The 27714-nt window shown below is 38.1% G+C and overlaps 2 protein-coding genes across 2 annotated transcripts; both read left to right on the plus strand.

Annotated features, from left to right (window-relative positions):
- Window positions 1-21: 21 nt before the first annotated feature.
- On the plus strand, window positions 22-17625 carry LOC145585963 (uncharacterized). Its single transcript, XM_081642653.1, has 12 exons — window positions 22-464; window positions 842-1012; window positions 2879-3022; window positions 4058-4163; window positions 4312-4460; window positions 6924-7049; window positions 7543-7686; window positions 8343-8430; window positions 9491-9864; window positions 11131-11451; window positions 13773-13994; window positions 17117-17625. The coding sequence occupies exons 1-12, from the start codon at window positions 36-38 to the stop codon at window positions 17249-17251; spliced, it is 2409 nt and encodes an 802-aa protein (XP_081498779.1). The 5' UTR covers window positions 22-35; the 3' UTR covers window positions 17252-17625.
- Window positions 17626-20376: 2751 nt separating this feature from the next.
- LOC145585929 (xyloglucan endotransglucosylase protein 34-like) lies at window positions 20377-22185 on the plus strand. Its single transcript, XM_081642630.1, has 4 exons — window positions 20377-20572; window positions 20673-20773; window positions 21513-21706; window positions 21783-22185. The coding sequence occupies exons 1-4, from the start codon at window positions 20377-20379 to the stop codon at window positions 22183-22185; spliced, it is 894 nt and encodes a 297-aa protein (XP_081498756.1).
- Window positions 22186-27714: the final 5529 nt, after the last annotated feature.

The raw sequence follows: 27714 nt of genomic DNA on the forward strand, positions 1-27714 counted from the left end.
TTAAGGCTTTAATTTTAGAATGGTTGGGATGGGACATGGGAGTAGTCTTTATTATTTTATTTAGGAGAGTATTACAAGCAACTAACTCAAGTACTACTTGTTCACTTGTTCTACTACAGTACCAGTCTGCTACTGCTGCAATGGCGTTGGCTTCACCAGCTGTTGCACATTTTACTGAATTCAGGAATACCACCTTCAACCGCCGCAATTTCACGATTCGCGCCACTGCTACTGCTCCTCCTCCGGGCCCTCGGAAAGACGTTGATTCCAATTCCGATGATTTCGCCTCTTTCGCCCGCAGAAATAGGAGTGTCAGTGTCGGAGAGATGTCTGCCGATATCAAGCGTGTCAGAGCTCGCATGGAAGAGAATGAAGATTTGGCTATTCTTATGCGCGGTCTCAGGGGACAAAATCTCTCCGACTCCCAATTTGCTGCCGATGATGTCCAACTCCGCTTGGTTGAGGTTTCCGTTCTTCCTTTACTTTCTTTTTCCGATCACATTCTTAACTTCACTCACTAATTTCTTAGCAATTATGAAATCAATACCAACCACACCAAACATTTAGGAAATATTATAGGGTGTCAATTTTTAATAATATGAAGCTGAGTTAGTGAGGGTACATTTAATTGTTATTGGAAGAGAGAAATAATTTGCATAAAAACAAACTTGTTTTGTAATGTTTCTTATTATAGAGAAATAATTTTTCATAATCTAAAGCTTAATTAGTGAGGGAATATTTTGCATTAAAAAAAACTTGTTTCGTGATGTTTCCTGTTTTTGTCTTCCTTCTCTTTCCTACTAAGAGAATTGTCAATCAGCTCATGCGTGCTATTGTCTAGGTTGATGAAAGCAGCGAGTTCCTTCCATTGGTATATGATCCGGCAAGCATATCCTCATACTGGGGCAAGCGGCCACGTGCTGTTGCAACACGTGTTGTGCAATTGCTTTCTGTTGCAGGAGGTTTTCTTTCTCGTCTTGGATGGGATGTGATCAATAAGAAAGTCAAGGAGGTACTATCATCTTTTCATTCTCGAATTTTATAGAATAGTGATAATAAATAATACATTAAGGACGACAATATAGTGTTACCCATCCATGCAAGGAGGCAATATATATTTTGCCCTTAAGCTATCTTGCATAAATGGGGAGTGATGATATATTTTCTGCTGCATGTTATGATTAAATTTCTGTGTAAATCATGCTGCTTTTTTATTTTTTCATTCTTATGATCACAATCTTTACATGTTTTGTTTATATGCCAGAAACCATTAAATACAAAACCTGCAGCCTGAACATTTAGTGCTAATCATGTGGTGTCATTTGTCTATAGGTCAAATCTCACTTTCATATATGTAAATGTTAAGCTTAAGATCTAGCCTGACCAAATTTTTTTTCTCAACAAGTCTGGTGGTAGATGTAATTGTAAGGCTGTTTATGTCTTGGACTCTTGGTGTGAGAAACCAACCTCCTTTCTATGTTTTAGAAGCTTTATAAGTCTTTTACTTATCTTTTCTAGGCCATAGAAGAAATTATTATGACTTTTTCAATCCAGGGAACATTTGGTATAGTAATTTTTGATGTAGGAAACGGATTCAATTAAGTGTTTCCATTTCTAATTGTTTGTTATGGGTAAAAAGTAACAAATACCATTTCCGAAGGGTAACAAAAACCCCCAATTTGTAACCCTTGACAAATTAGTGGATTCAAAATACGTTTTCTTACTCAATCACAATCTAGTCAAATTGTTTCTATTCCATTAGGATACCAAACATATAATAAAGGTAACGTTTATCATTATCCTTTCCCTTACTTATTTGAATCCTTTCCGTTTCATTTACTAGGTTTACACCAACACTCCCCCAGTGTTTAATAGAGAATATTGTAATTCCATAAAGAAGCTCTTTAGGGAGCAGTGATTAATGAAATCCAAGCTTCCTACCCATTGTTGCCTATCGCTTTATTACTTGTGTGTTGTTGTTGTTGTAGGCCTCTATAGATATTGTTCCGCCCATATTTTAAAGCACCCAAAAATAGTTAAAATCACAAGAAACCCTCAAACTTCATTGTCGGACCCGCTTGTGCCTGCCTCAATTTGCTCAGCCATCACAAACCCCAATAACCCTTGACTCCACTCTTGTCTCCAATCGGCAGGAGGACCCATCAAACCTATTTCCCGCTTGTGCTACTCCGTGCTTGCAAGCCCCTTTCGCACTTGGCTAGCACCCTCATCGCCAATAGATGAAAGCACGTTGCATTGATCTAGTGTCAAAACATTCGGACTGTGACACTTGGTCTCTCCAAGCACTGGTGCACCCTTCTGTACTGGTATTGCAGCCAATATTGTGAACGTAATCTAGATTCTGTAAGGAATTTATTGGCCAGTAATCTCTAAGCACAACATAAAAGTATAAACTCACTAAAATAGATGTTAGTTATATGTATAACGACATTGGATGTTGCTCTATGCTCTTCATATTTAATCAAATAAGGCCCAAAAACAGTATTTTTCCAGCCATTCTGCCTATTATATCTGTGGATTCCCCCAGAATTTTTAGTGTTGAAGCTGCTTTTAGATGGAAACCTTCTTAATGTGGCGTCTACTTTCCCCTTTACTTGCCAGTTTTGTGAATAATGCTATGTACGTTTTTTCTATCTTATCTTGGGTGACATATGCTTTTTAAAATGTGTTACTAGAAGCTGTGGATCAATGCTTTGGAGTAGGATTGAACTGCTTCTTCTCTGCTGAAGATTAAACAGTTCTTTATTCCTAAAAAAAATTCTCCATTATGAATTTTCATGCTTAATTTTCTATCTTTACTACTAGATTGATTTCAATGACTCTAATGTTTACCAACTTTACTTCCCCCACTTTTCAGAATGAAGTTGCACGAGCAATTGAATTAAGGGAGATTGTGACCTCTTTGGGACCTGCATACATCAAACTGGGGCAAGCTCTTAGCATTAGACCAGATATACTGTCACCATCTGCAATGACAGAACTCCAAAAACTATGTGACAAGGTAATGTTAGGCTTGTTTTAGTATGTTTTGCTGATTTCTATGGCTGGAAATGTTGGTGATTGTCTGTCTCCTTGAGCAAATTAGCCTAAGTTTAAATTACTTGGATCATTGTAGTTTCTTACCTTCTATATGTCGTGATCTTTCATTCTCAAGCTAAGGTTAGCATTTACATTATTTTTCTCATCGTGCTTGTCTAAAAGAGCATTCATATTACGTGATGAGTGAATTTTCATCTACCTTCCTAATCCTCGTTTCATATTTAAATAAGTGAAAGATGATTTTCACTTATTTCCCCTCCATTTTCCTCCAATTCCACCATACAAACACAGTATTTTCTTTAGTAGCCGGCTATATGTATATATATACTGGTTTTTAGTGAATTATTTTTCTGTTTTGTTTAAATCCCAAATTGAGGCAACCAAACTACATGAATGTGCGACTTGTAGCATGATAATGAATTTAAGGGGCTGGCTTTGAAAAAGAAAGGGCTACTTCGAGATTTGGGTTAAGGGCACTTTGGTGGCTTTCGATTAAGGTATTTTATATAGATATATATCAACACTTACCCTAAGTGAGTATGGCCACCTTCTATGGAAGATAAAATAAAATTGATGGTTAGTTAAATATAAAACCATCCTTCCTAATGGCTAGGTAGGCAGTGATATGTAAAAAGTGCTTTTGAAAAATAAACCTAAGTAAATAGATATCATTGGACAACAATTCTAACAACAATCCTGGTAATTGTAGCAGTAAGAGGAGACAAATCATTTTTTATCAGCTAAGTGATGTATGATCAGCTTTGAGGTATTATACAGCCCACATATGCCTGTCTAATTGTTTCATCTACATATTACCATGGTAATATGGTAATATGCCTGTCTATGGTAATATGCTTCATCTACATATTACCATGGTTTATCTAAAAAACCTTTCTAATTGTTTGCATCACCAATAGATATGCCTGTCTTGTCAGGTCTTACCCTTTCCTTTTATATGTTTGATGATGAGTTTTATTCCTCTTTGGCAATATATAAGGTTCCGTCGTTCCCGGATGATGTTGCAATGGCTCTAATAGAGGAGGAGCTTGGAAGTCCTTGGCCTGAAATTTATGATGAGCTTTCATCCTCTCCAATTGCTGCTGGTATGCGCAGTAATTTATTGGTTATTGGAAAAAAAAGTGGCTTTTGTTTTATTTTGAGACACACACAAAAAAAAAAAAAAAAAAAAAAAGGGTGCCATTTAATACACTGTTAAGGTAACTTATTATGTGCTTGCACATTCTGTTTCAGCATCTCTGGGACAGGTTTATAAAGGTCGATTAAAAGAAAATGGGGATTTGGTTGCTGTCAAAGTGCAGAGACCTTTTGTTCTGGAGACTGTAACAGTTGATCTGTTCATCATTCGTAACTTAGGATTGGTTCTTCGTAAATTCCCTCAGGTAATGTTTCCAAAATTCTGGTCATAAATTGTTAATTACTGCCTGGTCCGCATCCGTCACCAAGAGAGAGAGTCTACTTCACAAGTTCAAGGAGTTTCCATTCCAAAACCATATGGCAATAGGAGTAGCCCCGTAGCCTTCCGAATTGGGACTCTTACATGTATTGTTTAGGAAGGTTTTGCCTTAACACTCCCCCTCATATGTAAGGTCTCTTTTATAATCTGGTCACATGTGATGTTTCAATGGTGTCATAATGCATTTTCACACTCCCCCTCACAGGACCCATTCAATTTGGCCCAAAGTACATTACAGCCAGTAAAGGTCCTAATCGTGGGCCTTGCTCTGATACAATGTTATATACGGGCCTAGCCACACCCGTTAGCTAAGAGAGAGAACGCCCACTTCATAAGTCTAAGGGGGTTCCATCCCAAAACCATATGGCAACGAGAGGAGTAGCCCCTTAGCCTTATAAGTGGACACAACTTTCTCTCTTCCTCAGTGTAGGATACACATCCTATTACGCACCCTTACTTTTTACATGTGTTCAATGTGGGACAACACTTCCGCTCATATGTAAGTTTGTTCATGGGCTCAACATTTCTTCTCACATGTGAGATGTCCATTATACTAGCCCAAATCACAACTCAACCCAAGATTTGATACCATGTTAAAAAGGTGTGGGGAGTAAAATGAAGTCCCTTTTGACAAATTTTCCTATTAAAAGATGAAAGGTGGTTAAATGGCGATAGGATGAAGAGAGGAAGAAAATCGAGGTTTTTGATGAGGGCATGTACTTTGCACGTGATAATCTATGCTGGAGTGTGGCGGTCAATGGCTGGTATCTGAGTAAAGATCCTGGCCAACTAAAAAATTTTGTTTAAGGTCCCAAAAGCCACCTTTTTTTGTATATTTATTTATTTATTTATTTTTTATAAAAGGTCCTTTCTCACAAAATGACCAATATAAAAGGTCTCCTTCCTGACATATTTTCCAAAATAATATTTTGGGCTAAACTGCCGTTTTCCAAGCTGTTGATTGTCTCTTGAACCATGGCCTCGAAATAACATACTAATTATGTTTTTGTTTTTGGGCCTTGGATAGATTTTTCATAATTTATGCAGTTCTAGGTCCAAGGGTTGAACAAAGCTGCCAGAAATTTGCTTTTATTTATTTTTGATTTTTTTTTTTTTTTTTTTTTTTTGGTAGTCTGAAGTGTCCAAATGAAAATGTCATCTCTTGCTAAGACACAATTAAAAAAGTGAAAGTCATGTAGCTAGGAGTAGGAAAGTTTGCACACTATCACTGGAACCAGGAGTCCTTTACTAGGATTTCTGTTCTTTGTAGTTGGAGCCCTATTGTAAGAATATATGGAGTATTAGGTTACTATTACAACTTTATGTTAAAGGGTGAGTAATAATTCTTTTATACATCTCCCTATTGTCATCATTTCATTTTGTTCTGAGCTCACAAATCATATACAGCTTCTGGATATAGGATGTACTTTCTCAGGACAATTCTCTTTTTAAGGGCCTCTTCATGCAGTCTGTGTGCACACTTCAAGCTCTTCTTCCCTTATTTGCTTCAATGTCATATTTTCGAATCACAAACCTGGAATTCCTTGATCGGCAACGACCAACTGTTGATATGGTGTCGAACCACCAGAATCAATTTACCAACCGCAAATTGGGCTTCTAATAATTAATATTGACAATAAAAGCAAGTAAATTCATGCAATTAATAGAGAGCATGTCTTTACTTTTTCCCAACTCATGTTTTGCAAACTTTATAAAATTTTCTCAATCCTTTATGGCTTTTCTTTTCGACTCACATGTTTTCTCTCTCCTTTTTCTCCTTACCTCTCTTATAAAACTCTCTTAAATTTACTTGTATAATACTCTTTATGTTTCTCACTTTACGCACTTTTTTTTTTTTAATCTTGCTATGCCCCTTTTCCTTTTCGGACGGTTCCTAATGACAATTCTGTTAGCTGACCCCAAATCAATTTGGGAGTTGGGACTAAGGCTTTGTTGTTGTTGTAGTTATAGAGAGCATGTGTACAGATTTGTCTATTGAAGACCAGATGCAAGTTAATTTGATAATTTTTTGGTATTCTGTAAACTTCGGATCTCCCTCCTCAGGGTCTTTACCTCTCACAATGCATTGCACCTAGGTGGGAGAGGTGCGTTGACACACCTTACTCCTGGATGCAAGTTATAACTAAAGACTAGATGTGCAGTTTCTTTTTTTTTTTTTTTGTAGGAAATCAATAAAGAAGTCAATACCTATGTAATGCCCATGCTCCATAAACTGCATTACATGTTGTGTTCAATGCCTCTTTACTGAGAAATTATGTTTGACAATGCTCAATGTGACCTGCTTTCCTGGTCTGTAACGAGGACCTTCATTAAGTTCATTAAATTTTTCATCTGACGTCAACCTCTTCCTTTTCATATTTGCCCGCAGATCTCAGTTGATGTGGTTGGCTTGGTCGATGAATGGGCAGCACGTTTCTTTGAAGAGCTTGATTATGTAAATGAGGGTGAAAATGGTACAATATTTGCAGAAATGATGCGAAAGGACCTTCCACAGGTTATTACTCTGTCCTGCTTTTTTAATATTATATAATAAGTAATATATAGATGTATTATAAAGCCTTGAAGGGGGTGTCACCCATGTACAAAAGAGGGGCTGTGAACAAAAAAAAAAACCTCATGCCTTCAGGTTATCATGAAGCATACTATCTAAGAAATTGAGAATTGTATCACCCAGAATCTAATACTTAACTCCAGCTAAACAAAAGGGAACTTGAAACCTTGACCCACGAGGGTTATGCCCTCAGAATTCCATTATGGTTTTTTTTTTTTCCCTTTCCAAGCTAACCGCCAAATTGCCAATGTAATTATTTCCCACACTTCAGCAAGTCAAATGTCATCCTTCTTGGGTTTTCTTAGAGCATATGTTTGTGTGCCTACATCTTCCATGAGCATCTCTTAATGTCCAATTGTACTTTTGATCTTTATTTTTTATTTTTTCTCTATTTTGCGTATTTTCAATTTTGCCTAGCTGATACTGGCACTTTCAGGTGGTTGTACCAAAAACCTACACTAAGTATACTTCAAGAAAGGTTCTTACTACTCAATGGATTGATGGTGAGAAACTATCGCAAAGCACAGAGAGTGATGTTGGTGAGCTGGTTAATGTTGGGGTTATATGCTATCTGAAGCAGGTATAAAATGCATAATGGATCATCATTCATCTATTAAATGATAAAGTAATTTTTGAATCGTTTATTCTGCATAGCTGATAAACACAACAAATAAAAAAATACATGTAGACTGTATTCCTATTTGGATACCTGGGGGATCATCTGCTCCTTTGGTTGACATTGAAAATTGCTGGAAAACTAGAAGTACAACTTCCTGTGAAACAGAAAAGTGGAGAGTTGTTTGTTTGACATATATGCAACTTTCTTGGACAGTTTACCTTTCTTCATCTGACTGAAGGACTACTTATTTAGTGTGTCCTTAATTTTCAAGTTAATGATTCTTCCATGTCAGACTTCTGAGCCCATAATTGAGTAGTGCACTTTTGTGGTCGCATATATGAGTCGGAGCATATTAAGCATCCTGGAAAATTGTATGAATAAGAAATGAAAGATCCATACCTGGATTTCCAAGTTGGACAATGTGAGGTTTGATTCTTTTTATTTTTCATAGTGTTCAATTGCTATCACTATGAAAATAGCGCTTTTCACCTATGCTACAAAAAAATTTGTTGAGCCTCATGTAGTCTTTAACGATTATATTAGATGTAGCTAAAAGCTTAATCTCTCTTCTCATTCCCAGATATTTACAGTGATCTTTTTGGTAAAATTGTATGCAGTTGCTTGATACTGGTTTTTTCCATGCTGATCCGCACCCAGGAAATCTAATCCGAACTCCTGATGGGAAGTTGGCGATACTTGATTTTGGTATTACTTTAATTTATGTGGCATGTGACATTTAAGGTTGTATGTTACATTCTCATACGCATTTGTATGGCCATAATTTTATGAGGGGGAATTTTTTATTTAGAAAAATAAATAAATAAATAAATAAATAAATAGATGAGCAAGTAGCAGCAACCACAATAGCAGAGGAATTTGAATATATTAATTATTAATTACAGTTCATTGCCTTTCAGACCCCCCCCCCCCCCCCCCCCCCACACACACACACACACAAACATTTTTATAATTACAAATTAAAATTCATCCCCCCACCCCCAAATATCAAGAATGCAGTGCTTTACTAGTCCTACTGCAGCTTCAGAAAAGAAATTTGATCCCTTGACACCTATAAGCACTGACCTTTAAGATTCTTGTCCTATATCATACCATGTAAAACATCAGATTGTAAGATTGTAATGTATCATACCCTTGTCTAGGATTACAGCAAAATCGCTTGGGATCAAAATATAAGTTGTTCTCCAAAATGCTTGGCTCATGTTCTTATTATATCAGAAGCTGATGTGATTTTTGACCCAAAAAAATAAAGGAGAACGGCACCCATTTTATTAAAATTGACTTGAACTTGACCAAGTTTTTTCAAACAAAAGAATAGTTGCATTGTGCACAGGATTGAATTTATTAATATTGCTTCAGTTTCACTATATCTCAGAAGAACCGAGTGCCTATGAGAAACTCATTATCCAGAGGACCACGAAAAGAAAATAATACTGGATCTGCAATCTTAGTTATGTTCTTCTTTGTAGGCTTGAGTCTCTTCATATTCTTGTGCAAAGACCTTGAATTTTCCTGATCCTTGACTTCCCCAAGGATCGAAATAGAATACGTTGGAAGAAGAATATTAACCTAGATAAAGTGTAGTCACATAATCTTCCCATTTACAATAAGGTGGATAACATACATGCACCAATGTTACAGCTTTTGCTTTTCCATTTTATGAATAGGCTATTTACTGTTTAAGAACATTATGCTTTCTTTTATTCTGGAGTACTAAATCTTTTGAGGTAAAATTCTGCTCCAACAGGCTTGGTTACAAAATTAACTGATGATCAAAAGTATGGGATGATTGAAGCAATTGCTCACCTAATTCATAGAGATTATGAAGCTATAGTCAAAGATTTTGTCAAATTGGATTTTATACCGGAGGGGGTTAATTTGGACCCCATTTTACCTGTTCTCGCAAAAGTTTTTGACCAAGCACTTGAAGGAGGGGGAGCGAAGAACATCAACTTTCAAGAGCTTGCATCAGATCTAGCACAGATAACTTTTGATTATCCATTCCGTATACCCCCTTATTTTGCTTTAATAATTCGAGCAATAGGGGTGTTAGAAGGCATAGCTTTGGTCGGAAATCCTGAATTTGCTATTGTGGATGAAGCCTACCCATATATTGCGCAGGTACCTGCTTTATGCTGGGGAATTTTTCAGTGAAAATGACTTCATTTTTATTGATCTTCTGCAAGTAGCTTGCATAACTTTATTTTTAAGGTTATTCTACCAGTTATATTAGCTACTTTAATTCTGTGGTTCATGAAATGGCTGCAATACAATCCACAGCTGGCTGACTGCAGAAGAATTAGATCCATTACCATGTTAATTTTTATCCTTTAATGTTGTTCCTGACTTGCCCGTACTTTTTTAGAACAATCTTTGGACTCCCAATTGAATTCTATACATGCGGGCCATGCGGCTAAACAAACTATCTCACGAGATTGATATTGTGAATTTGCAGTACATGAAGTCATATAGACGCATGATACAATCACCCGCCACCCTTATTTTCTGGTGTTGTACAGCTTGTATTCCAATTTAATTACTTCCTCATTTGTTATCGAGATGCATTTTGTATCTCAAATTTTACAACGAGAGGATTTAAAATTATTGGCATAGAAGTTAAAGTTTAAAAATCTACTATAGCTGCACTGTTTTTCTCAGCCAATTGATTGGAGTTTCTTAGATTCACGCAAGTTATTAACATTCTAGCCATTGGGAAATCACTGGGAATCTTGTCTCTTGGTTCATATATTCTTAGTCCCCAAGTGGGCTTTAGCATTCAGTTGTGGGTTGTTGTGTGGCAAGGGGTTCATGTTGGCAGCTTTGGGGTGGTAAGGTTGAAAGTGTAATTGGAACTTCCAACCTTGAGGTTGGGGGCTCAATGCCTATTATGTGCACTTTAAGGATGGGAATCTCTTACCGTGTCCCTTCATTCTCTTAGTGTCTGGCTCTTTAGTCGGGGCCAGGTGGACCTGTGTGGGGTTTGTCCTGACTCCCTGTCTCCCAAAGATTGCCCCTTGCCCAAATTTTACTTTATTAAAGCTTGGGCAAGGTTGTGAACATGGCTTGGCTAAGTTGTGCACATGAGGAGAGAGGGCAAGTGGGAAAACCATACCAAAAGTGATATGGGGAAAAATCAAAGGGACACCCAAAAATAGTGTACGAGGAAATTTTAAGTGACGGAGGGAGAAAATTTCACCTTTGGGGTACAATAAAAGTTGATGATGATCAAGTAGATCTGCCCCCTTATCCTACCTTCCTACTATCTAGGCCGGTAAAACTGTTACTGAACAGATTAATTTTGTGAATTACACTTTTGGGTTGCCTTCATTTCTTTCTCACCTTTGCAGTGCCAGTAGTTTGTAATTCATTCTTTTTACATATTTCCAGAGGCTCTTGACTGATGATTCCTCACGTTTAAGGAAAGCTCTTCGATATACCATATATGGAAGATCTGGAGTTTTTGATGCTGAGAGATTTATCGATGTGATGCAAGCTTTTGAAAATTTCATTGTGGCAGCTAAAAGTGGAGGAGGAGAGGATTTGAATGGTAGAATGGCAGAACTTGGGATTCTCCAGAGTGAACAGAATAATGATTTTGCTGGTTTCTCAATAAATTCATCAACGAATCAGCAGATTCAGACAAGAGCAGCTTTGTCATTTTTGTTATCTGACAAAGGAAACTTTTTCCGGGAATTTCTTCTGGATGAGGTATGTCTTATATATTAATTTGCTATTATGGATAGATTTGTTGATTTAAATGCTTTATGGGTGTTGTTCCTCAATCCAATAAAGCATGTACATGTGAAATAAAAGGTTTTAATAATGTGGTAAAACTTAATTTTATGCTGGAAATGCAATGTAAAAGACATTCTTGTATAAACTTAGTGGATAGACATTCATTGCTCTACCCTAGTCATCAATACCCCTTCTTTTTATCTTTTGGGAGTTGGTGGATTGGCCGTAGGGATTAGGGACAAAATTCATCCGTTTAAAAGATTGCAGTAGGTTGAGCTGTGATATCAAATTATCAACTTTTAATCATCTAAATTAATAGACAATTAAAGATATTTATGATCAAAATTGTGCCTTGGCAAGCATGAAATTCTAGTTGCTGCAGTTTATCCGTAATACTCCATGTGTCCCTATTTAGTTGACAAACTTTGACAAGAACACAGTTTAGGCCAATTTAATTGATTTCTTATTTTATTGTGCAATAGTTGGCTTTTTTTATTTTATATTATTTATTTATTTTCTATTATAGTTATTAAGTAGTGGTGTATTATTTTATAAGCACTACCTCCGTCCCTTAAAGATGTGCTTGTTTTTCTTAAAAGGAGTCCCAAAATGATGTGTCTGTTTCTATTTCATTCCATTTATAGATTGTACTTTCCTCACTATTATTCCCCAATCTCTCCCTTTATTTTTGTTGAAAAATGCAATAAAGTACACCTTAAATAAAGTTGACAATGGCATGCCATTAAAAAGTTTGAAATTTTTTACTCCCTCCGTCCCCAAAACTTTGACCCTTTAGGGTTGATTTCGCGGTTATTAAGAAACTTAAATTTAAAAAAAAAAAAAACATATTGGAAGATAAATTTACATGGGGGTTGTAAAAAAGTAGAGAGATAAAGTATTGAAAATACATGAAAAAACAAAAATTTATATGGGGAAGCTAATTTTGCACAAATATTGTTGTAATTGGTGGGTATTTTAATGCAAATGGGTCGATCATTTTGGGACTAAAATTAGGCCAAAAGAGTCAAAGTTTTGGGGATGGAGGGAGTATTTTTTTTAATTAAAGCAATAAAGTACACCCACACCCACACACATGCACCAATTCTATTTTCTTTACTTCTCATTATTGTCAATTCTAGAAACTCCCAATTCCTTAATTCTCGTGAAATATTAGAAACGGACACATCAATAAGGGACGGAGATAGATAGTGGGTAAAAAGTAAGGTGAAAGTAGTAAATATTTTAAAAAAAAATTGGCTCCATGTCATTTATGGAAAGAAAAAAAAGTGTAAACTAATTACGGATGGTTTTATAAGTAATGTGTCTCAACTAAATAGGGACAGAGGGAGTGTTTCCTTTGGCAGCAAGTAGTCACTTTATAAAATTTGCTGCAATAGGACCGACTCTTGTAGGGGGAGTACTTCCTTCTTTAATGCCTCCTTTTCACTGTTGTGTAGGCTGTAAGCCATGGATGAAACCCAAATTAATTATTGCCTGCACAATATGATAATCCCTCTTCATCACATAACTACCTGCCTTATTTTTCGTTTGTTGCCCAATTTGAATATCAAGTAAGACTTGCTGTAAATTTTTTTTAAAGATTTTTCTATAAGAATCTTAGATATCTGTGTTGTAGTCATTTCCAAGATGATTGTGCCAAATCATATGGCAATCAGTGTAGGATGAAGAAATTAATAAATCGGGATACTAGTAATATTTAGTTTCACTATGAAAGAGATTGACACACCTATGCAAGCAACGCTGGTGTCACCTAATTTGCTCAATCGCTCACCCCCTCCCCGCTTCTCCCAAACCACTTAAAATACAAGGAAAGCAATATGGATAAAAACCTGATCCTAGAACCAAGAAGGACCATATCTTTTTATAGAAATTCTTTGGGTCAAACAAGATTTGAAAGGATTTGCTTGGTGGCATCACGCAATTGCAACCAGCTAATATCATCATTTCTATTGCTTTGTTTCTTCTTTAAAATTATTTTAGACATTTGATTCTTCTCCCATTCTCATGTCCTCATCCCCATCAAGAGTGGTAAATTGTTTAGTTACGTGTTTTTAATCGTGACATGTCAATTTCTTATTTATAGCAGCTTCAAGTGCAATATGAATTTCACTTCTGATATCAAGAAAACGTTTCATTGGAGTATGGCATAGCAAGTGTGGGCACAAATATGGATTTTCAATTGGATTGTGATTTACAGGATTCTTGCATCTTACTCTGATATTTCAAATTTCTAATTGTTGTATATGCTTCCTATTTTTCTGTCTGTTGTCCAGATTGTAAAAGGCATTGATGCAGTGACAAGGGAGCAGCTGGTAAAAATTACATCTTCCCTTGGTATTGCTCCTGTAATCAGTGTATTTCCTGCCTTTGGGCCCATTAAACCTGTATCACTTCTACCCACTATCAATGAGGAGGACAAAATCATTCTAAACAATGTCCAAAGAGTAGTTGAGTTTCTTATAGCTGGAAGTTCATTGACAAGAAAATCAAATGAGGTATGGGATGCTTTTCAACTTCCACTCTAATTATTTTTACCTAACCGTATGCCTATTAATTAGAAATTTGCTTTTATCTATTTATGTTGAATAATTGGAAAAAAGAAAAATTTTATCTGTTAAGGAAATCCTTTATGTGGTGTTCTCTTGATGAAGTCCCTTGATGGTTTGATATCTTTACCTCTGTAACTACTTGTGTGGTTATGGTTACTATTTTAATTATAATGTTGAAATTGGTCTTTGATATGCAAAGTGTCAATTGTGTGCCCATTTACTCCCTCTGTTTCAAAATTTTAACACTTACCTAAAACATGGATGTCACAATACTTTAACCATGCTCTATAAGGTTCAAACCAAAATAACTAAAAAGAAGACTTGCGATGTTGTCCTATTCAACCATCTAGATTTATTAATTGTTCACCATTTCCCACTTTTTTACTTCCCTTCTCTCTTCTGAGTAGAGCTGTCAATTTGAGTGCCCAGATCAGGTTCGGTGAAGTCAGGTCGGATCTATTTTTAAACTTAGTCGAAATCTGAATCGGATATTTTTTCGAATTAGGCTGGGTCGGGTTAGGTGTGGTTTTGACACCTCTACTTCTAAGTTCTCACCTACCTGATAGCACAAAGACCGCCATGGAACCACAAGCCTCATCCCACATGAACTGCCACTAAACTTCAAACAACACCAGCAGCACCATCAATCCCACACCAGCAACGAAGAGCAGTAGCCCCAACTGTTGGTTAGGGGCAAATTTGTATGACTGGGCTGCTGGTGTTCATGGTAGAAAGAAAGGTAGGGGTAGAAGAGTTGTTAATTGAGTGGTCTATATGATCTTCAAACATTCTCTTTTTCTTTTTCTTTTAATTGAGTGAACTAGATGCTCTTCGAACATTTTCTTTTAATTGAGTGGTCTAGATGTTCTTTGAACATTGAATATCCTCTTAATGTGTCAACCCACTTAGTTGCAAGTGTTTTGAAAAAGAGGAAGTATATGTTATAGGAGCTAATACCTTGTCTATAAGATAAGGTGGGAGAGCGTCGTGAAAAATGAAAGAATAAAGAGGGGGGGAAAAGGATGAAACCATTGTTGTTAGCATCGCAATCCAGATCGTAATGCATCCTACGATCCAATTTTGGGAAAACCTTCCATATTAGAATCGCATAGCAATCTCATAGAGTATAAAACATATTCCAACCATCAGCTTAAGCTTTTGGTTGAGATGGTCCCTTAACATGGTATCGGAGCCAACGTGACATAAAGGTCACGGGTTCAAATCTCATCCACCCCCCCCCCCCCCCACTTTCAAGTGGAATATTAAACGCTGGGTATGTGAAGGGCCCATGCTGCATTCATACTTCAAGCCCAACGGGCTCTCGTGTGAGGGGGCGTGATAAAGTATAAAACCATCAGCTTTAACTTTTGGTTGAATTGGTCATTTAACACAATTGCTATAGGATCGGATGATCCTTTTTTTTTTTACTTGGATTTTTATTAAATTGTACAAGATCGGACATAATCGTGTGGGATCTGTTAGAATCGAGTAGGATCTGTCGGGATCATCTGATCCCACTTTTTACTTATTAAAATGAGCCTAAAGCAATCAACCTTTTCTCTAAGCCTAGAAAATTATTATACAACTACTTAAACTATAAATTTTAGCATTTTTACGGCTTAAAAAATGTGTACTTAGCTATGTAGAAACCTTTTTACTACTCCTTTATCAATTTCGTAGGATCTTACGATTCTACGATCCAATTCTAGCGATTTAATCCTACTTCTCTCACTAATCCAATGTGGGGACAACCTTGGACCAAACTTTATGTTTAGACTATGGTACGCGGCTGGTGGGGGTAGGAGATGAAGTTAAGAAAAATTGGGGTTTTACTATTTTAGAAGTGTAAAATACTCCCTCTCATTTTCTTTTGTTTGTCCTATTCATAGAATCTAAAACATTATCATGATAATATATAATTCAAAACGTTATGTGAGATCATCGATGTTTAGTTACCATAAATATGCGAGATCATCGATGTTTAGTTACCATAAATGACTTGGTTGGAAGGACCGAAGGAGTTAGGAAGGATATGAAGTATTTGGATTTGTATGAGGATGAGGTATTTGATCGTAAGGGATTGAGGAGGAAGATTTTGTCGATGACTACACGGAATAATTACTTTTGGTTCATGTAGCCAACTCCACTTATGGGATTAAGACTTTAATTGATTGATTGATTGTAAAATATTACAATATTGCATTGGGAAATGTGCTTAATGCAAATACAAGAAGTAAACAGAGAGAGTAAGAGCATGTAAATTGGGGTTCTTAAACTAACTCTCCAATGGACTTTTAGAGGAGAGAGAATTTAAAATCTTTATATGCCAACAATGGGGCTTTTAACCGGCTCTTGGGTGGCTCTCCATCATGAGAATGACTCTTTCCTAAGAGCCACTAATATCGAAGCACAAGACAAGAACCACTAAGATCGAAGCACAAGACAATATACTTTGATATTATTGATCAGCTTTTGCAAGGTATTCCTCTAATTTTTATACTTTGATCAGCTTTTGCAAGGTATGCTTAGCAAGTGTAACTAGCGCTTAATCTTTTTTGGGATTAAGAGAGCTCTTTGGGTCTTTTTGAATATGGCTTTTAAGTTTCTCTTATAAAGAGAGGTATAGAGAGAAGATTAGAGCTAGTTGAAAAGATGACACCAATGTCCAATTGTACATACTTAAATACACTTCTTATTCTATCAGGCTATCAGCCAATCATTTGTTTATGTGACTAGAAGTGGAACATAAGGCATCTGACTAATTAGGGTTTGACATCACTAAATTTGCGACTTAATTTGGATATCTAGTTTCTATATGACATTTGTTCCACTTGATTTGTGATCTGTAAGGATATATTTTCTTATTAATGTTTAGAAGCTAATTGCTATGCTATTTTAGTCCTATGACTCCTATCACCGAAGAAAATTTGTTTCATGGCTAATGAGTTTGGCTTTGCTTTTACATGCCTAAGTTGCTGGGAAATGGAAGTTGGTTGCTCTTGTGACTTTGTGAGTACCCCTCAATTGAGCAAGAAGTGTCATACTATTTGCTTTGTTAATGTTGACAGGCCATAAATGCTGATCAGGCCATGAGGGAGCTCCTTCCACTGTTGCCAGGCTTGTCTGCTAAAGTGTTGCCTGAAGTCGTGAGTCGGCTGGGTTCAAGAGTGGCAGCACGTTTGATTCGTGATACATTGATGTAAGTAGTCACAGGTTCACAGTTCGTTTATGCAAAGTGTACAGTCTCACATACTGCCTGGCCTTATGCGCTGATAGGATTCATCAACTGAGTATATTATATCTTCTGCCACACTTATATTATACACTCTGACAGAATAATTTCTGTGAGACCAGGTGAAAACTAATTAGCAATGGAGCAGTTGTTGAGTATACATGTTTAGTTATTTGTACCTTCCCACAAAATTCAGTGAGATATAAAGTCCCCAAAAGTTGCTCTAATTTATTTTTTGTTATATATATCAATGAAATGTAATATGGAGTCTATCAGGAATTTTGGGAGGAGGGATGAAGATGAAAGCATTCATTAATTGCCATGCTTTGTCTTTTTTCTATTGCAGTCTCAGTTGTTTATAGTGTTATACTGTTATTAATGCCATAGTGTCCTTTATAGCAATCTGACCTATAAAGTGATGATAAACATTGTTGCTAATATATGTTACCAGTAATGTCTATTCTTCAAGGATTGAATTGCAAGTGGTCGAGGTTCCTCAAATTGAAGGTATGAGGCTAAGTTCACCAAGTGGTCAATTGTATAAATGCTTAAACTTTAAGTGCATCCATGTATTTATGCAGGCTTAATATTAAACATAGTAATGGATTGGTCATCAGTCGTCATTGGTCATTGGTGTGCATATGCTGATTGCTGCAAGTACAGACGGGAAAAGTCCCAGCTTGCTTAAATATACGAGGAACACTTAGAACTACTCTTTACTCTTTAGTCGAGGAAAACCACCCACGTGACCCATGTGAGCTGTGACGCCAATATCAGTTATCTGTATTCTGTAGGCAACAGTATCAACTACTGTACAGTACTGTATCAACCCAATCACATGAATTCTTTTTGACGTCAGAAAATTTAATCTCATTCCCTAAACATCAAGATTTCAGTACCTCAGTACCATTACCTTAATAAACAATTGCAACTGGATTGGCCTCCAATTAACAGCTGGACTACTATTACACCCACTCCTTTTTTACGTTTTACAGTGGGAGTACAATATTGTCAAAAATTAAATTAAATAATGTAAAAGTGACTCTAAAAAAATTGTTTAAACTTTTTTATTTAAACTTTAGAGCAAGATTATTAAAGAGGATACTTGTATCCTCTATTTTACTCTCTTTCTCCTAATCTCCTATCGACACATTATATTCTCTTTCATTCACATCATTTTCCATTATCTTCTTCCTCTTCCTCTTTCTCTTCCTCTTTCTATTTCTATTTCTATATTTTTTTCACACATCAAAGAGGATCCTCTCTCCCACTTTAAATACCCAACCACAGATTAATTATAACACAATGACAATAATAAACTAACAATGACAGTAACAACTCCTAGCATTGACAATAGTGGAAACAAATTTCATCCACTATCGTTAATTAATACAATACTACACAGACAGTAATTAAAAAGCAATGACAATAAATGGAAAAAATTATAGTAATTATCCATAACATTGACAATAATAAAAACGGATGTCTCGTTAATCAATACAATACACTGATAGTAATAAAAAAATGATAGTAAGTGAAAAAATTAATAGAGTAATAAACCCTAACATTGACAATAATAATAAAAATTACAGTTACTCTTAATAATTTTTCATGGGACCCGCATAGTAGAAATAAGCAAACTGTTTCGTTAAAAGGAAAGGCAAAAAAAAATATGTAGTATTAAAATATGAGTTTATGACCCACTCAACATTCCTCTCCCAAACATTTAATATCCTCTTTACAAAGATGATATATTGCATTCTTCTTGAAAATAGTATCCTCTCTTACATTTTTACATCAAAAGGGATACTAGTTTGGAGGAGAGAGAGTGAAGGGAGGATGATATATCCTCCCCAATGTGTCTGCTATTAGGAATGGAAGTAGGAGCTAGGAGCATTGTTAAAAGGTAAAAGCTAATGAACGTTCTGGGGGCATTAAATAAGTTAGCTAAAAGTAGAAAGATTAAATTAAAATGAACATTAATTACACTGATCGACGTGTGATTTTGTGATACTTTCCCAAATTTATACCACTTTTGGTAGTATTTTAAATACTTATCCAACGGCCTGAGGGTGTTTGTTAGCAAGATCCTTGTTAAAAATACTAATGTTTAGTTTAATCTTTATGATGTTGGATTATTTTAATGTAAATATATATTTTCTATATATAACCTTTGCAGTCAAAATTAATACACCGCATTTATGAAATGCTTCATGATTGAGCTACTTCCGGAAATAGCAATAACTCAACTATTTTGTTTGCTAAACACACAATGTGTTGCTGTAAATTTGAAAATTTTCCTTAATTAATGCAATTAGATTAAAGGCCACAGTTAGTGATTTAATATAATCCCGTAAATAACATTATTGGTGATGAAGGAAAGAAATAAAAGGGAGAGATGATACACATAGAATCATTGTATGTTGTTCCTACATACAAGTATACAATATCATTAAAAATTTGATACATTATAGGGAAGAAAATTAGAAGTCAAATATAATGAAACTTGGGTTCATTATTCTACCAATAAAAACATAAGAATTTAAAATTGTATGTAGTAGCCTTTATCTGAGGGGTGTCCGCAAAGTCGAGAAATTTACGGTAAGAATGAGAGTGTGAAGGTGCACAAAGCACAAGGTACTGGGTATACTGTTGAAGCCTTGAAAAAATGATTTTCATCTATAAATATTAAATAGGGAATATCATAGGCTCATCCATTCTGTTTTGCAGTATAATTCATATCCTTGTCTGTCTCTCCTTTATTTGTTTACGTGTTTCAACTTTCTTTCTTTCAAACAACGACCAACGTGTTTCTTGAGGTATCATATTCATTCATTCTAATTTTGAATTTTTACATACAGTATGAGTGAGGTAGTAATTAATAAGCTACGGGGTACTTGGGTTTATAGCTAATTTAAGCTGCTAACTCTAAAACAGAGAGCTGAGCTTACCTCACTTAGTGAGCACTGTGACGTGCTCTACTTTCCTTACCTATTACTTTATTATATTACTTTGTTATTTCTATTATTCAATCAACAAATATAAGTGGGCTTGTTTTGTATTGTGAGTAAGTGTAGGAAGAAGAAGAAGAAGAAGATGGGATTTATTGACAAGGAGAAGAAACTAGTTGTAATGCTGCTGTTTTTGGCGATTAATGGAGCACTGGGTGCAGCTCCAAGAAAGGCCATTGATGTGCCATTCGGAAGAAACTATGTACCAACTTGGGCTTTTGACCACATCAAGTACTTTAATGGAGGCAATCAGATTCAGCTTCTACTTGATAACTATACTGGTAGATACTCTTATTAATTATTATTTACAGTTTACTCCATAAATTTGTTTTATAGATTAGAGTGATGGGAGTATAATAAATAAATAAATAAATAATGCAGGTACTGGGTTCCAATCCAAAGGATCATACTTGTTCGGACACTTCAGCATGCATATCAAACTGGTTGGAGGAGATTCTGCTGGAACCGTCACTGCCTTTTATGTCTGTCTTACTTTCCTCTTTTACATTCTCTATTCTATACTCCTTTTTATTACCGTAGACCGTAGTATTATTTCTTTGCTTTCACTCTTATTTTTTTGCAATACTTTATACAACTGCCTTGCTAACTCTTTATCATAAATAATGGATCCGAGGTAACAATAGTAGTTGAATCAACTTTCAACTTCAGTAATGGTAGCTACCAAACAACCAACTAACAATAACACCAATTTTACAATTTTTATCTTCATATGTCCAATATCTTGATTCTCGCCAAAATTTACGCAAATTTATAAAAGACAATTTTTGTGAAACTCACTTTTGAATGTCATTTTTGCATTTTTTTTTTTTTTTTTTAAAAAAAACTTTAATTTGTTTTGTTAAGACAACTTTAATCCCTGTTCTTAATAAAGTCTTCTTTATGGGCTTTTATACAGTAATTTTGATTATGTTTTGCTCTTAAATATTTCTTGTCGCTTTGTTCTTCTTTTCATTGCTTTTCTTTTTATCATCTTCAAGAGTCAAAGCCCCTTTATCTGCTATTTGAATTTATGCGGTAAGTTTTAACTGCCTTAATTAATTACGGAGTACTCGTACTATACTTGGTATAACAAAAGGCTCTTCTAGATTACACTTTTCATGCATACAAATTAAGAGCATGTATAGACAATAACTTGATATGATTTTTGTTAATCTGTATACAATTAGCTTAATAAATGAATACTTGTTTGTTATTGAGAAGCTGTCATCACAAAATTCGGAGCACGACGAGGTAGACTTTGAGTTCCTGGGAAACCGGACGGGGCAACCGTATATTCTACAGACTAATGTATTCACCGGAGGAAAGGGAGACAGAGAGCAAAGAATATATCTGTGGTTTGATCCAACCAAAGACTTCCATAGATACTCCATTCTGTGGAATCTTTATCAGATTGTGTGAGTAACTTATTTTGTTGGATATTGATTTTAGTAATTGATTTAATTTAAACAGTTGGGACTCGTGGATGATCAGGTTCTTTGTGGATGACATACCAATTAGAGTGTTCAAAAATTGCAAAGATTTGGGAGTGAAATTCCCGTTCAACCAACCAATGAAAATGTACTCGAGCTTGTGGAATGCAGATGATTGGGCTACCAGAGGGGGATTAGAGAAGACAGATTGGTCAAAGGCTCCATTCGTGGCAGCTTATAAAGGATTCCATATTGACGGTTGTGAAGCATCCGTTGAGGCCAAGTTTTGTGCAACTCAAGGAAAGAGATGGTGGGATCAAAAAGAATTCAGAGACCTTGATTCTTTTCAATTTAGGAGATTGAGGTGGGTTCGCTCCAAATTCACCATCTACAATTACTGCAAGGATCGAGTTAGATATCCAACCATTCCTCCTGAATGCTCCAGAGACAGAGACTTGTATTGATCTCATTCATCTATGTTAACTAATATCATTCATCCTTCTTGTTTTGAATGATACTAATCACCATATCGCGCTATGATTTATTATGAAATTTCTATCAGCAGTAAATAAAATAATGACACATTACATTTAACTTTTTTAAACGTCGACCCCTTAGTATCAGAGCATTTCCAATGATATACAAAAAGGATTCTACTTGCAAATTAAATAAAATTGCAAGTATGTAGCTTATCATTGAAAATGCTCTTATAATATTGGAGATGCGACGAGTTCCAACAAGGAGTGAGGGAGGTGCAATGAGGGGCAACGAGTTCCAACGAGGTGACTGGGTGGTGGGGGTAAGGTAGAAGGGTGGTCGGGGAAGGTTTTCAAGGAAAGGGAGGGCTAATTGGGGGGCAATGGACGGGGGAGGGGTGGCGATAGGGGTAGAGTAGAAGGATCTTTATATACACACCTGGGTGCACCGTACACTCATGAGTATTTTGTTTTCATTTTGATGATTGTTTTTCATTTAATCATCAAATGAAGAGTAAAAAACTAACCTTAGATTAGTTGGATATACGGTACACCCGGATATATATAATAAATTCCAAAGGGTGGTGAGTATGGTGGTGTAGTAGTGGCTAAATAAGGAAAGGGAATAGAAAAGACTAGGGGTGGGATATCAATGTAGAATAATTTTGGGTGAACTCAAAAATGAAATTGGGTAAAGGGAGTGAAAAAAAGTGACAAACAAAACAAAGAGCAACAAAGGGAATTAGGCATGTTAATTCCCTTGTCCTTTGATTATTAGCCACAACCAAACGACCCCTTAATATCTAACAGGATAACTAGACTAATAATCTGTATATTATGAATTTGTTCTAATATTTAAAATGTATTACAATAGAGACAATATGCAATTCTCTAATGAGTAGAGAAGAGAATAGGCATAATAGCATGTAGGTAGTGTTTCGGGGTTTTTTGTGATCTCCTCGGATACTGGTCACGCTCTACTGACAATGAGACTCGGACACCTGCAAAACAACGAATATTCCGGTGATCGGAATATTCGCCTCCGACGATCAAGTTAGTGATCGGAAATCGGAAAAGCTAGAGAGAGAAAGTAGAGAGAAGTTGGAGCTTTTTAATGCTCTATATTTATGTTATGTCACAATCCCCTCTCCCATCATAAATGATTGGGGTATTTATAGGGGTGGGAATATGTGCCCCTCTAGGGTTTGTACCCTAGAATGTCGTGACGTAATTGGCTGCGCAATCAGGGGTCGCCACGTGTCATGGGGGGGGGGGGGGGGGCGCCGTTTTACGGCTTTCAAGGATTTCTCGGGATTTGGGCCTAATGTAATCAGGGCCTTTTTCTCTTTCTGATGTTGTATTGTGTATTTAAAGATAGCTGACATGTGTCACCCTGTCAGGTGGACACGTGTCACACTCTCATAGGGCCACGTGTCGCCTTCTTATTGGGCCACGCGTCACTATGAGATTGGGCTACGTACCTGGGGTATTTTTACCCTAAACATTTGCCCCTCAGAGGGGGTGGCTCGTACACTTACTGGCCGCCTCCTCTGATCTTGCATTCTGGATGTCCTGGTACTCTAGGTTGGGTTTACCTCCCATCTGCCCTGGACGTCCATATACTTTGGACTCAAAGCTCTCTTTGCTACCTGGACGTCCGTATATTTTGTTCCGGACGTCCTCGTAGTCTGGAGTGAGCTTGTCTTCTTGCTCATTTGGACGTCCATACTTTGTACTGGACGTTCTCGTACTCTGAGAGAGGCTTAACCCCTGGTTCATTTGGACGTCCACATACTTTGGACTGGACGTCTTCATGTTCTGGGAGGAGCTCATCTCCTAGCTCATCGGGATGTCCGCATATCTTGGACTGGACGTCCTCATACTCTGGGAGGAGCTTATCTCCTGGTTCATTTGGACGTCCACATACTTTGGACTGGACGTCTTCATGTTCTGGGAGGAGCTTATCTCCTAGCTCATCGGGATGTCCGCATATCTTGGACTGGACGTCCTCATACTTTGGGAGGAGCTTATCTCCTAACTACCCAGGGCGTCCACAGCATTTAAAATGAACATCCTTGCTTTTTAGTCTGGACGCTCTCGTACTCTGGGAGGAGCTTATCTCCTAGCCACCCAGAGCGGCCTCAGCAGTGGGACTAGACGTCCTCCTATTTTGGTCTGGACGTTCTGATACTCTGGGAGGAGCTTATCTCCTAACTACCCAGAGCGTCCACATATTTTTGAAATGGATTGGGCTTCCTTGATTTCAGGCGTACTCTATGGTTCTTTCATCATGCTGCGTACGTCTGAACTTTCCCCTTTGGACTAAACGTCTGGGAACTGGGCGGACGCATTTTCCTCTTAGATATTTTTAAGTTCTGGAGACTAAGTATTGAAGGTGTAAATCTCTTGAATTTGTGACTTAACTCACTTCAACTCACTTTGACGTGCCGTCAATTGTCCGTCTGATTTTTTCACAACTTAACAGAACCCTAACGTCATTCTGTCCCTTTCTTCGAGTAATTTCTCAAAAAATTACCGTTTGAATGTTTAGGCGGGAAAGATGGTTTTACCATTTTGCCCCCATAAGTTCATACTATAAATATGGGAAGTGAATTCTCATTTTCACACTTTACCCAATTGTGAATTCTAGAGAGAAGTCAGAGCAGTCTAGTGAGAGAAAGTGATTTTCCTTTTAATCTTCAAGAGCGCCGCCGTGAGTTTGAGTTGTCCGGGCATTTTTTGAGTTTTCCGGTCAATCTTCAACAACACCAAAGACACTTTCGAAGTTTTCAGAACGTACACAGGTAGGCCGTCTACACTTCTTTCTTTTCTTGTGTTTTTCTTTTTTCTTTACTTCAATTCTGGATCCATACTCGGCTTCGTCCGACTCTCCTCATGAGGCCGGCCGTTCGCCTGGGACTGAGGAGTCTAGAGTGGACGGAGAAGAGTTGTCTCCTCCTTGGAGTGAGTCTATGTCTGATGCATACATACTCACCCCCACTTATTCTTCTCTGTCCCAACAGGCAATGGCAAGAACAATGCGTACGCGCGATCTTCATGCGGCCAGGAACCCAGACGGTAGTCTGGTTCACCCTAGGGTCCCTTATGACCCTAATAACCCAAGTACCATGGAGGTGGAGACTACCTCCACCACCCAAACAACGACCGCCTCCACTGGCTTTCATCACTTGGCCGTGGAGGTCACTTCTTCTTTCGAGGAACGCCAACAAGCTCAAGGCGCCTCGTCCACTCTTGCTCCGGGACTTAGGTTCCCTCAATTTGTCAGTTCAGTCATGGATGGGGCCGAACTGGTAGCCTGCAAAGACCATCCTACCGATCTTGGGGCGGACGCTGCTGGTTCGTCCGTCCCCTCTTCCTCTCAACCTCTACTTCAACTGGGCGGGGCGGACAGACCCATGACGGGAATCTCAATTAGGGAACCGTCCGACCTGCCTATTCGCAACGCCCCTCCTTCGGGAAATCAGGCGGACGCTGCTAAAGACAAAGGCAAGCGTCCATTAGTTGAGGAGGGCGTTCCTTCTTCCATGGGCGTACATAGCTCAAGAGGCCGAAGCTCGGCCGAGGCAGCAGACTTGGACAGGGTGCTGTCTTCAGAGTTTGGGAGTGCCCCTTCTCACCAAGTGGAAGAAGAAGAAGTTGAGAAAGAGGCCGTGGGTGAGACGACCGAAGAAAACGTCGCCAATATTGACAACTTCAGGGACCCGTATGCTTGTACGGTTGGAGAGACGGCCCTGAAGTTCTTGAAAAAGGATTTTGAGGAGTACAAGGAGTCCCTCCATTTGGGGGAGGGATTTGAAATACAAGTCCCCAGGAAAGCCATTGCTGTGGCTACCTGGGATGATGAGAAGCCGCGCAAACGGGCGTTTTGCGTTTACAAGGCCGCTTTGGATGTAGGCCTTCGCTTCCCTCTTCATCCATTCGTCCGGACAGTTCTGGACGAATATGACATTGGCCTTTTCCAGCTGACGCCAAACAGTTGGTTAAATATTTTTGGGTATTTAGTGACGTGCATCTGCAAGGGTTTCACGCCAGACTTTGCGGTCTTCTGTGAGATGCACTCACTTACTCGGCTGGAGAAGGATACGGATGGTTGGCTCGTCTTGAGCGCGACCAGGGATTACATGGTTGTGGTCGACCGTGTCAGCAAATGGAGGGACTAGAAGCACCGATTCTACCGCATCAAAACCCAAGATGCGGAGTTCAACCTCCGCATGAACAAGTGCCGTCCGGATCCCATTCAGCTCGGACGCGGGGACCATAAACCTGACAAGCCGCCCATCCATCCAAGCCACGAGCACCAACTTGAATATTTCATGGTCAACCGAGTCAAGCGGGGTAACAAAACCGAACGTGTCCCTCGCCATTGGGTTCCTCTTGCCAATTGGCTTAGGGACACTACCTTCATGTCTGCGTACGGCCTATACCAGAACATGCCCCAAGGTGGACACTTATATATATAAACTTTTTGTACGCACGTAGAGTTTTTAGAAAAATATTCTAACACTTTGCTTTTTTCTATTTGCAGCGTAGGCGTACGCTATGCTTGACCCGGCTCAGAAGGGAGAGGTGGCGATGTCCGAGGTGGACCTTGCTCGATACAAGGCTCGTTTCAAGATGTACGAGCAACTCAAGGAGGTAAACACTTAGTTTATTTTTTGAGTTTTTCTTTCCTCATTGTCCGTTCTGCTATATTGGGAGGAGCCTGCTTCCCGAGTTTGCACGGACGCATTTCGTCCGTTCATACATGTTGGAAGGGAGCTCCTTCCCCAATTCACACGGACACTGACATGCTTTCTGCCTTGTTGAAATTTTTCTAACTTTGCTTGTGTTTTTACAGTCTTCTTCTACTCCGAAGGCAAGGAGGAAGCAGCCGGCTTCGTCCACTCCTGATGCGAACGCATCTAAAAGGAGGAAGACGGTTGCAACCAGGACGCCTTCCAAATCCGCGGCCAAGGCAAAGTCGCAGACTGCTACAACGCAGTCTCAAGGAAAACAGCCCCGGCTGACACAAAGCGGGGTCTCCAAGCCCGTGGAACCTATTGCTGATCAGGTCCACGATTCGTCCGTCCCACTGGACGATGGGGGTAAGTCATCCCCGGAAAAAATGACCGGCTCCATCTCGACTCCGCATGTCGAGGTAGTTAAAAAATCTGATTGGCTAAATGCCAATCAGTCGGCCAGTGACACTGCTGGCCGTTTAGACAACGAGGGGGACGCCTCTTTGCCGCCCCCTCCCATCAATCTCTCTCCTCCAAGCTTCTCCACTGATTAGCCTTTCTTCCTTATTCTTGTACCATTTGATTTACTTGTACTTGTAAATTTTAGCTAACTCTTCTTGTCCGGTCGTCCGCAGACATCTCAGAGGAGTTGCAAATGAGGCTGCCCGGCCAGTCACTGACTGGCGCGGACAGGAAGGCCATGCGCGAGGCCATGGTTCGCGCGGTTCCCCAGGCGCAGCGTGATAAGCTGCGGGGAATCAATGAGGGCTTCCTCGGC

Source organism: Chenopodium album, chromosome 16 (genome assembly GCF_948465745.1).
Source record: "Chenopodium album chromosome 16, dcCheAlbu1.1, whole genome shotgun sequence".
Classification (NCBI taxonomy): Eukaryota; Viridiplantae; Streptophyta; class Magnoliopsida; order Caryophyllales; family Amaranthaceae; genus Chenopodium; species Chenopodium album.

Coding starts and splice junctions, on each gene's coding strand:
- LOC145585963 (XM_081642653.1), top strand. CDS start 36: ATGGGAGTAGTCTTTATTATTTTATTTAGGAGAGTATTACAAGCAACT. Junction 4,461..6,923: donor TTCTTCGTAAATTCCCTCAG/GTAATGTTTCCA, acceptor ATTTGCCCGCAG/ATCTCAGTTGATGTGGTTGG. Junction 13,995..17,116: donor TGACAAGAAAATCAAATGAG/GTATGGGATGCT, acceptor TAATGTTGACAG/GCCATAAATGCTGATCAGGC.
- LOC145585929 (XM_081642630.1), top strand. CDS start 20,377: ATGGGATTTATTGACAAGGAGAAGAAACTAGTTGTAATGCTGCTGTTT. Junction 20,573..20,672: donor TCTACTTGATAACTATACTG/GTAGATACTCTT, acceptor TAAATAATGCAG/GTACTGGGTTCCAATCCAAA. Junction 21,707..21,782: donor TGGAATCTTTATCAGATTGT/GTGAGTAACTTA, acceptor GTGGATGATCAG/GTTCTTTGTGGATGACATAC.